The sequence below is a fragment of the Equus przewalskii genome, chromosome 9, assembly GCF_037783145.1.
Source record: "Equus przewalskii isolate Varuska chromosome 9, EquPr2, whole genome shotgun sequence".
NCBI lineage: Eukaryota > Metazoa > Chordata > Mammalia > Perissodactyla > Equidae > Equus > Equus przewalskii.
This window is the reverse complement of record NC_091839.1, coordinates 30137555-30150867: the sequence shown is the minus strand read 5'-3', so window position 1 is coordinate 30150867 and position 13313 is coordinate 30137555. Positions and strand designations below refer to the sequence as shown.

At 35.4% G+C, this 13313-nt stretch overlaps 1 protein-coding gene across 12 annotated transcripts in view; it reads right to left on the bottom strand.

The window, feature by feature from the left end:
* MYO6 (myosin VI) overlaps positions 1 to 13313 on the bottom strand; it is a 153738-nt gene that overhangs the window by 5829 nt on the left and 134596 nt on the right. For 5 of the 12 annotated variants that reach the window (XM_070558977.1, XM_070558980.1, XM_070558979.1 and 2 more), the window contains 6 exons: positions 12026 to 12052; positions 11589 to 11618; positions 8713 to 8751; positions 5259 to 5362; positions 4212 to 4343; positions 1308 to 1334 (listed from right to left, as the gene is read on the bottom strand). In XM_070558977.1, coding sequence (XP_070415078.1) covers positions 1308 to 1334; positions 4212 to 4343; positions 5259 to 5362; positions 8713 to 8751; positions 11589 to 11618; positions 12026 to 12052 — 359 coding nt within the window. The remainder of the gene's footprint in view (positions 1 to 1307; positions 1335 to 4211; positions 4344 to 5258; positions 5363 to 8712; positions 8752 to 11588; positions 11619 to 12025; positions 12053 to 13313) is intronic. The other 7 variants (XM_070558985.1, XM_070558986.1, XM_070558987.1 and 4 more) reach the window with 4 other exon arrangements.

Sequence of the window (13313 nt, the reverse complement as noted above, 5' to 3'; positions counted from 1 at the left end):
TGAGAATTTGCAAATACTGAAAGGGTGAAAATACTCTTACTCTGCTTTTTACACTAATAGCAAAAGCTTTATGGCAGCTGGATTTCTTTCTGTGCAAACCAGAGACAGCAAAGAGCAGGGAGCGAAGCGACACATGCCCGTGAAAGGGGCGCTGTTAGTGATTGCAGAAAGCCGCACCGCATTTAGCACGTCAGCAGAGATGAGCTGCTTTATTCTTTTGTTCTTGTTCCCCCAAAACTACTCACAGTTCAGTGTTTCCATTTTAAGTTTAAAATTACCTACGCTGCAGAAAATACACTAACTCAAAACTAAGACATTTTAAAAGGATAAAAAAAAACCCTCCCCTCCATCCTAAGCAGTGAATTAGAATTCGATGACCACTTGACAGGAAGCTCATGACGATAGTGATGGCTACCCATTAAATTCAGCTACTTTCTTCTTTTAAAATAACATCTCCTGTAACTTAATATATTGGGTAAAACTGAGAAACCCAATGGAAAGTTTCTGATGTCTTTTTCTAATGTGAGAACTGAAATTGTATTAGGGAAGCCTGGAAACGAATATCCATCTGGAAAAATACAAAGATACGGATGTTGAAAGCTTGAGACTAATCTAAACAACTTTGTTTCACATCCAATTGCATCATCTTCAAAAGTGTGAAATAAGTTTCAAATGTAACCCTATGAATTACCAGAGGCACTTAAAAAGAAATCAGGTCCAACCAGTTGGCAAATAAATATGGCATTATATCCAAATCATTATTGTTCAAGGAATTCTATAAGAAATTTACTGTACTGTAAGATGACTCAAAGCTTCTAAATTACTAAAAAAGGTGCATCATAGGAAGCTATAAAGGTAACAATAATCTCCTCTTCCTGTTAGGGGTTATCCTATTAAACCTGTGTACATTAGCATACAGAACTCAAATCTTTTGGAGAAAGGCTTATACCATCACAGTGTTTGAAACCAGCACCTAAAGTTAGTCTTTATTCTAAAAGATCAGCTGCTTATTAAGATAGAGTTTTGCTACAATAAGAATTGTGTATACTCACAGTTTAAAATGCTAGTTTTTTTTAAAGGAATTAATTTGATAAAACAAATAAATTTTGTTCTGCAAATATATTTTGGAGTGATCCAAATGAAAGCATCATCTCAAATTAAATCTCTTAGTACAGATAAACCAACATTAATGTACTACAATTCCACTTAAAATTGTAGCAAAACAATCTTTAATAGAAGTTAGTATTTTATAAAGTATTTTTAACCCATCTTCCAGTTAGCTCATGAGTTACCACCCATTGACTTACGTGAATTGTTCAAAAATGGTGCAAAATCTGTGAACAAATATTTTATGTTGAAGAAAAGATAAAAATGCCAAAACTGTTAAATGAGCATTCTTCTAATTTATAACGGCTTCCCATCAATTGAGGCGGTGACTAACAAGTAAATAGCCTATCCATAGCCAAACACTCTTGGAACTACCTACAAGTAGATGCTGCTTTCTGATTTTAAAAAAAAAGAAAAAAGCTGTTTTGATTATGTTTTAGAAAATTCTGCTTAATGGACATATAAAGAGGACCAAAATTACAAAAATTGTATTTCATTTGTAATGTTGAGACACAGTAATATCCAAACAAAAATCCAAAACAATGACTTAATAAATGTCTTATTTATTAAATGACTTAATAAATGTTTATCGAGCCTTAAAGCATTATTAGAATTTTTTGTATAAAAAAAGAGAATAACTTCTAAATTCATCAAAAAATTATATGCATTAGAGAAAAAGCATTGCCACGTTTACATATATTCAGTATGTTTTAAATTCCTCAAATTGTCTAAGTCTTAAATTCGTGTCATTTTTATTTCAGGAACTATAAAATAAAACTACTCTCGAAAGTCACTGTTTTAAGCAACTACATATTGTAAATCTTTACTGGATAATTTACTGCAGCCCCAGAAATTATTTCTGAAAACCTCTTTCTGTAGTAAATGTGATGAGAGTGTGGTCACCCAGCACTGCACATAGTTAGAGGGCCTGAGGCTCCCCACTCCTAATTATAAGAATTCATCACCAATTGTCAATATATTACTCTTAGAGGCAATAATATCGAGTTATATTTTTGTCAACCATGGAAGTTGTCATAATTTTATTTTCTCAAATTAATGAATTCTAATCCTTCTAAATATTAAACTACAGAGCAGCTCCTTTTAAAGGTTGATTAGCAGCCCCATTAGGAAACCATCTAAGTACAGAATTTTCTCAATTGAGTTGTTAAGCATCTTAGTGCCCTTCACCTTTCCTTTTAACTGTATTCCTGGGTCAGAATGAATTTTATGTGAGGAAAAAATAAAGAGAAAAATAAGAAAGAATTTTTCAAAGCAGAAGTTACATTTGATCCCTAAAATGGTCTATAATCAAATTCTTTGAAGTCCACGTATATGTGGAGTGTGTTCACATAGAATTCCTAAATTTGTTCATATATCTGGATGGGACTTGGGAAATTTTCTTAACCTACACTTTTGTTCTTCCAAATAGTATATTATGAACGGAAACAGTATGAGAACCAGCAAGGTAAGCTATATATTATTTGCTCCTTCTGGGGCAGAGTTGGATGAGTAAGGTATCAAAGTTTGGTTTAAAAATACAAGAAATATTTGTATATTCATTAAAAATGTGTGTGCCAAATATTACAACATTAATTTCTTCTTGTTTTAAGAAGTGCAATCATTCAGACGTATAAATTTTGAAATAAAACATAATGAAAACCTATCAGCTAAAGGTCATGATTAGAACATTACAGCTAAAAAGAATAGACTATTGCCATTTTTACAAAACAAAGGTAACTATGGTTAGAAACTTGGTACAGAAAGTAAACAGGGAATGGAAGCATCCCGTCATCTTCAACTGCCAGAGACAAATTTTTAAACTAGAGAAGGCAGTGGTGGCTGCAGGAAGAATGATAGAGGGCCTTCCAAGAGCCACTTCGTGGTTCCAGGCGATCTCTGCCTGCCCTCCCAGAGGTAACTGATGACGGCCCTGAACAATCACCAGCACCAACATCTCTCTCATTAATAATATTTCCCTCACTCACTCTATTCTTTGCAACGACTTAGAAACACTAAAATTCCACCATTTAATTGACTTTAATCAAATACTACTTTTATTTGCCAGGAAGGTGGTAAGGGAGGCAAAATGTAACCAAGAGTTCAAAAATTTTCTAAGTCAACTTGGGTCATGTATCGCTAAACTATAATATCAAGTGTTGGGAATATATCCCTTTAAAAAAAAGACATTAAATATACTGACACCTTGACTTTAAACAGAAATAAGCTAATAAATTGTGCCAGTTTAAAAGTAACAAGTTGAACAAATGAAATTCTAATTATTGCTTTTAAGACTGAAATTACAACTCCTATATCACAGGTATTCTCAATTAATGTTAAAGCCAGTACATGCTTTTACTAGGTTATGTCTATCCTCCTCTATTTTTCCAATTTCAAGTGCACAACTTTGCCTTTTACATAACAAAATTCATTTTTAGGGTCTCAGTCAAAAAAATCAAATCCTGGTCTAGGCAAAACTCTGGTCAAAACCAAAGTACTATTTCTCGCTCTTCTATTCTCACAGTATTGGAAAATGATGTTTGCAGTAAACATTCTTTTTTTCATAGCAATCTTTACATTTCCACACGCAATCTTTACGTATGTGTATATATGTGTACAGTCATGTGCTGCATGAGGACGTTTGGGTCAACGACGGTGGGCCCACAAGATCAGTACCACATAGCCTAGGTGTGCAGTAGGCTCTCCATCCAGGTTTGTATGAGTACACTCTGATGTGCGCATAATGAAATCACCTAATGACGCATTTCCCAGGATGTATCCCCATCATTAAACAATGCATGACTATATGTGGAACAAACATGCATTTGTAACATTATTCCAAACCTCTTCAGTATAGACAATAATATTCTTACCTCTAGAATTTCTTGACAAGTAAATTCAATACATGTTAACAAATATGACTTCAAAGACACATTTAATAGAAATAATGCTATGAAACACAAGCTATCATGGTTGTGTTAGGTTCAGTGGATCACAATTTCACAGTAAAATTTATATTGGACATTTTACCCAAATGTCTTATGTATATTTACATGTATTTAAACACATATACTTCGGAACATTCAAAAGTACAGACTGGTTTTTACCATAATCAGTAACAGACTTTGGAGCACGTTGTTCTGTTTCAGTATTTCTCTTCTTGTTCTTGGATTTCCAAGCATGATACACTTTTAGTCGTCTATGAAATTCTTCTCTGCAAGCTGCCAGGAGCTCAATATCTATCAATTACATAGAAAGAACCAAAAAAGAAAAAAAAAAATTAACATCTCTAATTTATTATCTAACAATAATTCTATGGCATAAACATATATTTATATATATAAAGTTTTCATTTTTAAATTAATAGTGCAAAACCAAAAGTAAGCTAATTATTAAAAGATGAGCATTTTATGGTAATATTATCTTTTATACCCACAGAGCATTTTCTTATGCATTATTACTATTTTATATCGTTTTCTCCACACAAGACCGCTGGACTAAACAGATTCTTAGATATTAAGAACTTGAATCAGAGAGGTTAAGTCACTTGTCCAAGGTCACAGGCCACAGCAATAGAATAAAAAGTCACTGTGCTCAAATGCAAGGTAAATTTACATGCAAGACATTTTTTATGTTTATAACTATGCAGATAAACTCAGTGAGGAGGGAAAGAACATAGGAGTTTTTTACAATTATGACAATTTAGTTCCTGGTCATAGTGTCCTGAGTTCAAACTCTATGATTTAAACAAAAACACAACTATGGAGCCTCTGGGTAGAGAATTTTCCTCTGTTCTGTTAGCAGAAAGACAGCTTTAAAAAGGAAGGACAGCATTGCCATTTTTCCCTTTGTGTTCACGGACCAAAAGATTCTGATCTAGAGGTTACGTAACTATTATGCAACATTAGAGGGTCAGTCATTAATACAGTCCAACCATAATTTCTCTATGCTGCTCCTCTCTGACCTAGACAAGAGATACGCAAAATGAATTTAGTAAGTGTGTTTTTCTTTTACCTTCGTGAGTAAACTAGGTCTTCATTTTAAGGTGAGAGTAACAAAGAGAATAGCTTAAATTAATTTATATGCAAAAGAACGAACTCTGCCCCGACCCAGGCACTGGCCCCAGACGCTGCCGAGCCTCTCCGCACACTCACCACAAGAAGTGTTGATGGTGTCGCGGAGCTCTGCGTACTTCCATTTACTAAGATCATGTTTCTTGGTACCAGCAGCTGCCTTGGTGGCTTGTACAGCAGGACTTCTGTAATTATTATATATTTTTGCACATTTAAACTAGAAACATGAATGAAATGTTGACTAAACAGGCCAGAAGGTGAGCATAAGCTTGAGAACTGGAAATAATGACTAGAAAAACATCCATAATAATTTTTCTATCTTTGACAGATGAGATTAAGAATGGTGTACTGCAGCATGCCCAGGTAAATCAAAATTTTCTAGTGTGCCATTTGATAGCCATATTAGGTTTTCAAGCATAACTTCTGATTCCAATATTCTGATACCACAGACTTTTCCCAGACTTCAGTTTAAACGTTCTAACTCATGGATAAATGAACAACTAAAGTTAAAAAAATTCATTTATGGGGCCAGCCCAGTAATGTAGTGGTTAAGTTTGTATGCTACGCTTCAGCAGCCCAGGGTCCATGGGTCTGGATCCTGGGTATAGACCTACACACTGCTCATCAAGCCGTGCTGTGGCAGCGTCCCACATACAAAGTAGAGGAAGATTGGCACAGACGCTAGCTCAGGGACAATCTGCATCAAAAAAGAAAATTCATTTATATGTATTCCTCAAAATCAAAAATAAATCTTCAGCATAGTTGAAAGATCATCAGAAGCACACTAAGGGTTTGTTTATGAGCCATTAGCTGCACAATACAATCACCTGCAGACTATTGGAAGCTACAGATGGCCAAGCCCCAGCCATACCTACTGGCTCAGAATCTCCCTGGGCATCTGGATATTCACAGGGGCCATATGTGAATGGCCAAAATGCAGCCACTGCATTAGACGTTAGGGACAGGCTGAAAGAGCTGCTGGCACCTGGAAACTCCTGTGACATTTTAGCTCACTGTTAACAAACACCTAGAAAAGTTCTATAAGCAGATAAAATCACGCCTTCATATTTAGTGAGTAATAATGTGACAACTAGTAAATTAAAGGAAGAGGTTTTAGGTCATGAGGCAGATAACAGAGATTTCAAAGGGAACAATGTTGTATTTGGCCCACTGTAGTAGGAATATCTGAGTGGGAAAGAGGAAACAAAAATTTAAAAATATATACACATAAAATATAATAATTAAAAAATAAAATAGGATAAATTCAACTTCTTCATAGCAGTGCTACTCCAGGCTCAAGACCTGTTTCTACACACATAATTTAAAATAATTATTCAGCAAATATGGGAAAAATGCCTTTTCTGTAATGATGAACATTATTTTTCAGTGAAAGATTACACTTGCCACATAGCAGGCATCCATAATAAGCTGCAAATGGACTTTTAAGCTCAATGTAACAAAAGAAGAACTTAAACACATCACATTTCAAGACATGAAAAGAAGATGGTACAAATATTAGAAGTAAACACAAAACTAAAATATTCCTTTTCAAGTATCATACAAGGAATTTTGCCTATCATCTACTACTTGGCAAATATTTCCTATTAAAGAGGGACGATCAAGTATAACATCTGAAAATGGGCTCATGTTTTTCTCATCATCTTACATTCTGAAGGAGAACAGCAATCTTAGCAAACAGGCCACAAACACAGAATACGATTGACATCACTCAACAACGATGTCTGAAACTACGTACCCTTCTTCCCGAAAGAAGAGAAACTATTCCTTCAACGTGAAGGGTAACGATGAAAGAAAAAAGGTACCTCTGCCTCTTTAAAAGGCTTATTTATGCTTTCATTTAAGAGAATAAAAATACTCACCCTACGCACTTAAAAACTGTTAGACAGGATGACTGTCAATCACAAATAAGCCTGGCTAAAGAATCACGTGTGGCCATTTAGTCCTTCCTGCATTTTTGTGGCTAAAATCTTTGATACGGTTATTGCAGAATCTATACTTTTCGGAGGCTTGTGTGACTGGCAATTTTCCACGTGGCTTTTTCTTTTAAACTGCATTGCTCAGAAAGGGCCAGCTGTGTGTCAGCAAGGTCTCTCTATTACCCTTAACGATAAATTATGCCTTAGCATTTATTCAAATATTCTTTTCTACATCCCTCAACTACCACTCAGCAAACTAAAGAAAAAAAGTTCTCTTTTTTTTCCTAGCTCTTCTAAGAGTCTTTCTAGGAGAGCAGCTGAAAATTATTATGGGTTTTCTATTCTTTTTGAAAGAGAAAGTGAATTTACATAATACAAGTTTCACAGATTGTCAGAATATACATGAAGCGTCAACATAAATAAGGTATGTTTTGATACGCTTAAAAAATAAAAACACTGAATTCAAATTATTATTGCTTAAAATGCTGTTTTAATATCACTAACTTTTCATTCATACTGCCTCAAACAAAAATACACCTGCTAAAAAATACATTCAGCATGCTAAGTAGTACACAAAGGAAATGCATTTAAATGTTTTTCCCTTCCATCTCTGGAATTATTAAAATAGTAAAATAAAGTGTAACTTACTGATTATTTAGACTTGTTATAAAGACAATCATGTAAACAATACAGTAAGGCAGTAGTAAATTTAACTTTTTATTTTAAAAAATAAATTAATTTTAACACTTTCAATTAACTCTGTAACTTCAAAATAGACAGTTAAAATACTACTGATTCATACTCACTTATGAAGGCAGTGGACCAGATCCTGCTGAAAGTTACCCTCTTTGGTGGCTCAGTCTCTACACCAGAGGTTTAAAACCATGTGCTATAGTGGGAGGCCCTCGGGAGCCACACGCTTCCTCTCCTTCCCCTTCACTCAGACCCAGTGGTTCCCAACCAGGAGGCAGCACCACCCCCAGGGTGAGTTTCCACATATTCATTTTGTCACAATGAGCGCAAGAGTTCCCCTACTGAGACTGAGTCGGTGGGGCCAGTGATGAGGACAGTGCTACCCACAAGGGAAAGTCCCATCCAAAATGCCAGCAGTATCCTCACTGAGAACATCAATTTAGAGGAACACTGTTTTTTATCTTTTTCTATGTTAGAGTGGCAGGAGGGCTAAGTGACATTTCTTTTTTTTTTTTTTTTTTTTAAAGCTTGGCACCTGAGCTAACAACTTGCCAATCTCTTTTTTTTTTGCTTTTTCTCCCCAAATCCCCCCAGTACATAGTTGTATTTTTTTAGTTGTGGGTCCTTCTAGTTGTGGTATGTGGGACGCTGCCTCAACATGGCCTAATAAGTGGTGCCATGTCCACGCCCAGGATTTGAACTGGTGAAACTCTGGGCCACCGAAGCAGAGCACACAAACTTAACCACTGGGCCACAGGGCCGGCCCCGAAGTAACATTTCTTATACAGAAAATTTACATAGAAAGAGCAGGTTGTTCACATAACAGGTTCTGATCCAAATAATGAAAAGCAATTTAAAAATATGATTTTGAGGTGACACATTACCCGAAATTACACTGCACTAACCTACTCAAAAATTCTGAAATTTCTTTCGCCATTTGTTCCCTACAAGAAAAATGATAGCACAACATAGTTATATAAAAGACAACTATATAAATTACTTAAAATTAAGATCTGATAGTATAATTAAAAGTTTATATTTTCAATAAGATTATTGATTTATGAGTCATTCACTATTATTTTACTTTATAAAAGTCTATGATATACTTTTCAACATATATAGCCATAAAATACAGCAAAATTTTTGTTTAAATCCAGTTAAAGTTATTTGAACACACTTCCATTTTTGTAGTAGAAAATTCAGATGAAATCTCAAGAGAGCCATGCTTCTGTGGTATTGTTTATGTATAGACTATAAACAGCATGTTCTAAATACGTCCAGGAAACTCAGCAGGATAGAGATCTACGCAAAGATTTTTGCACTGGGGTTGCTTGGTAAATATTAATTAGATAAGGCATAATAGGGATAAACCAAGCTCATCTATTTTACAGCGTCAGAGTTTAAGTAAGAGTCTGATATATTCAAAGCTCTAAAATTCTAACTCAAAGCATTCTTTAAAAAAAAGAATTCAAATACATCAAGTACTCGTTAAATTAAAGATCAGAAGTGTTCTGACCTTCCAAGGGTAAACATCTCCCAAAGGCAAAAACTTAGACTTCTTTTATTCCCCAGGAGAGTGTAACCACTCTCAATGTTTGTTTAATCCTGTGAAATGGGATGGATGTTTCATGTGTTTATCAACACTTCATTAACTTCTTTATTTATTTTCCTGTCTTTTGCTCTCTTCCTTTATAATTAATCATTTTCTCACTCATTCTATTCATCAGACTCTGGTAAACTCAAAATCTTAAAATCAGTAAAAATCCTAAGCAAAGAAGATGATATGTTCGCTTCAGAGCACAGCTCGCTGGATGCTTGCCCAGAGCCGGGACTGATGGTAACGGAGCGGAGGCTCCTGTAGTGAACACTGGCTACGGTTAGGTCCTGACAGAAGCCTCGCCAAGCAAGCACAGTCAGAGAGGAAGTAAGCCTTCAAAACTGATGATCGAGGACAATAAGCACAAAGTAAAAACCACAAATATAATCTAATAAAAATTATCTTTTGAGCAATACATTTATCACTCTCTCTCTAGGCTAGTCAGAATTTTCTAACTTTCAAACTCAGCATGATTTTGATAAATATTTTTAATTGTATTATCACCCTACCTCAAGGTTCCCACCTTAGTATCCAAGAGCGTCTCTCTGTTTATCATCTCTTTCTCCTAAAGTTTGCTCCATTTCTTTTCCCACAGCAGGTTTCAAGGGAATTCATGGCCTTTCAAAGCTCTTTGCTACTTGGTCTGTTGATCACACAGAGACTTCTCTGTGTGCCCCAACACTATACTGGATGTCACTCTCTACTGATTCGATATCCCACCCAACCCTACGTAATTGCTCTAGGACCAACACCAAACCTGAATAGAAATGGTTCCTGCATCCAGCTACTTTTTTCCCTCTAATTTTCCCAAACTATATGCAAATTCTCATAATTTCACCTTAGATATAGGTGGAAGGGCTTATTTAAATTCAAGCTCAAATGGTAACCATAAAACAGCTGTTCTAATGGAGGGCAAGAGCACCTGGTCAGAGACATTTTCAAATTTTTTGGTGCACTGTGGTAACACTGATGTGAGAGTGTGCTGCTGGCATCTGATGAGATGAGGGGTCAGGGGTGCCAAATATCCTGCACGAGGAAGAGCTGCCCTATGCCCCACGTGACTTTAACATGTCCACCAGACGCACAGAGGTGAAAAGAGCATATACATATGTTTTACATATAAACAAATTTACCTGTAACATGTAAAAAAGCCAGCTTTTTTAATGCATAGTTTCAATGCTGACAGGATTTTTCTAAGAAGAGCAACTATTATATATTTGAGAGGAGACTGTACTTAGCTCTGTTCAGAACTTTACGAAATATTATTCACAATTTCATGGCAGTTAATTGACTGATAGAACATTCTTCTATGAATTTACATTTGTACCTGTCGCATTCAGTGGTGATTCTATGTATAAGAAAAACATCAGAGTACCTGATTTGTGAGCAAGCACTTTCATATTAAAATAAACATTGTTTTATTATAAGCTACTGTCCTTTTACTTCTCTTTTACACGTACTGTTTGGAGAGAATTATTTATGTAGGTTGCATCAGTTATAAAACATTTGTTATTGGTACTGGTGTCTGACAGAGTTGAGAGCCATCACTATAAAGGTTATAGTTGGGGTCTTAAAACCTGCTAAAATTCAGATTTTATATATATAGTATACATATAAAATGTATTTACATTTTAAATTGTATTTACAAATGTAAAATACATTTTATATGTATATCCAAATGTTACTTAAGATTCTCTCCCTGTGGAGAGATTTTCATAATAAAAAGATACACTAGCACCAAAATTAGATTACATCTATAACTTCAGATTATGAGCTATTTTATCTTTAGTAGAATGAACTATCGTATATACTGAAAGCTAAGCTATCTGCTATAACTCAAATACTTTAAATATCTTATTTATACATCTGCTTCTATAAAGACACAAGTAAGAGATAATCAAAAACACGTAATACAAAATGGGTGTTAAAGTTTAAACAAAGTTAGAAAACACGAAGGGAACCAAATCAAACTCCTGCGACAGAGCACCCCAGAGAAGCACTCGACATTTCCCCAGGCAAAAAAAAGAACGGAAAAAGAATGAGTTATCTCATTCTTCCTAATACAATGAAATAATGTAAAGTTTGCTTCAATGAGGAAACCATTTCTCCTAAAAAAAGTATCCACAACCTATTTTTAAAAAGGTTATATAAATAAATCAAGTTTTAAAATGGGAAATAACATACGGTGTCATTTTGGGTCTTCTTCCATCAATGCTGTGAAAAGAATATGTTTTAGTTAATATTATAACCAATTCTGAATTGTGAAAATCTGGATTGCGCCAAATCTGTGTTTCAATGATTTTATTCATTGACTTTAAAAAACTCCATTATCTTTATTTAACCTACATATAAGATCACTCAGAATTTTAACGTTTTAACATCTTCATTAAAAATAATTAGAAAATAAATTAAAGGCATTCAATGCAAGTTAAAGAACAAATATATTAAATCTAGATTAGAAAATTCATACATTGTGAGGTTTACTTGTTTTTAATAGAAGTGGGATGTTATTTTATAATTTTAGGTAATGTGAAATCATCACTTTGCATCAAGGATCATATGTGTGATTGATTGAGATCATATTTTAAAACATGTTACATATGTAGAAAAACAGTTCTTACTTAGGAGTTACTCGATGGGAATCCAAGCTAGAAAAGCAACTTGAAATTGTTTATTGCAGCAGAATTCATCTACACACATTTTTAATGCATCACAAAACCCAAAAACAACATTTTCATGCTATATATTAAGAACAGGGTTAATCAGAGAGCTCTTACTCATAAATTTGTTAGAAAGAATTCAGTGCTAACAAAGGTAAAATAAACATTCAAAAACATTTAGTTACAGCCCATGGAGTAAGATCAAATTATGAAACATGAAATCTGTCAGAACATCATCCACAGTGAAGTGCCAATGCTTGCAGGACAGAGTGTAGAATAACCAGGAGTTCAGGAGGGGAGAGGCTCTCGAGGAACCGAACGTCCCGCAAGATGGGACAGAAAGGACTTAAAGGAGGATTCCAGAAGAGGGGACATCACCCTGAGGGATGCCCCCAGGAGAACTAAAACTAACTCTTCTGCCTTCCAAGTCGTAAGTGCTTGAGCATCTCCGAATTACTCAGTTGTGGTCCTATCACCTACTTAATTCTCCTTAACTGAAAATCACAGGTAACTTGTCATTTATGTTAAAGGTCCTAAACAGTCCACTCTTTCTCTGTGCCCACTCACCTTGGAAGAAGTGCACCTTTCTAAGGACAGGAAAGAGTCCATAGATGAGCCAGTATCTTACACATATTATATGGAATGACACTGGATACAGCTCAGCATTTCAAATGCTGGAACGTGAAACTTGGCCATGAATACGAACAATGACTCCATTCATCAGTCCCTGAGAAACGAACTTCAGCCATAATCAAGCCAGCTCTGTCCACTGCAGAGCTTCTTCACACACATCAGGGACAGCAGCTCTAAGAGCCTGCTCATTCAGGAGCCTGGCCCAGCCGCTGGTCAGTCATACACAGAAGCTCCCAGCCAGTCCAACATAACACAGGTGGAAGGGACTGGACAGCAAGTGAGCTGAGTCTGCAGTTACAAAAGCCACAGCCAGGCAAAAATATTCCAATTATAGTGAAATGTTAATAAATGCCCTAAATGTTGGATTCGAAGCCAAAAGTTTAACAATTATTATACTACCTTGCATTTGATAGGCCTATTTCATTTATTTAAACATAATATACTTTGTGGAGCCAGCCCGGTGGTGCAGTGGTTAAGTTCACATGCACCGTTTTGGCAGCCCAGGGTTTGCTGGTTCGAATCCTGGGTGTGGACCTATGCACCACATATCAAGCCACGCTGTGGCAGCGTCCCACACATAAAATAGAGGAAGATAGGCACAGATGTTAACTTAGGG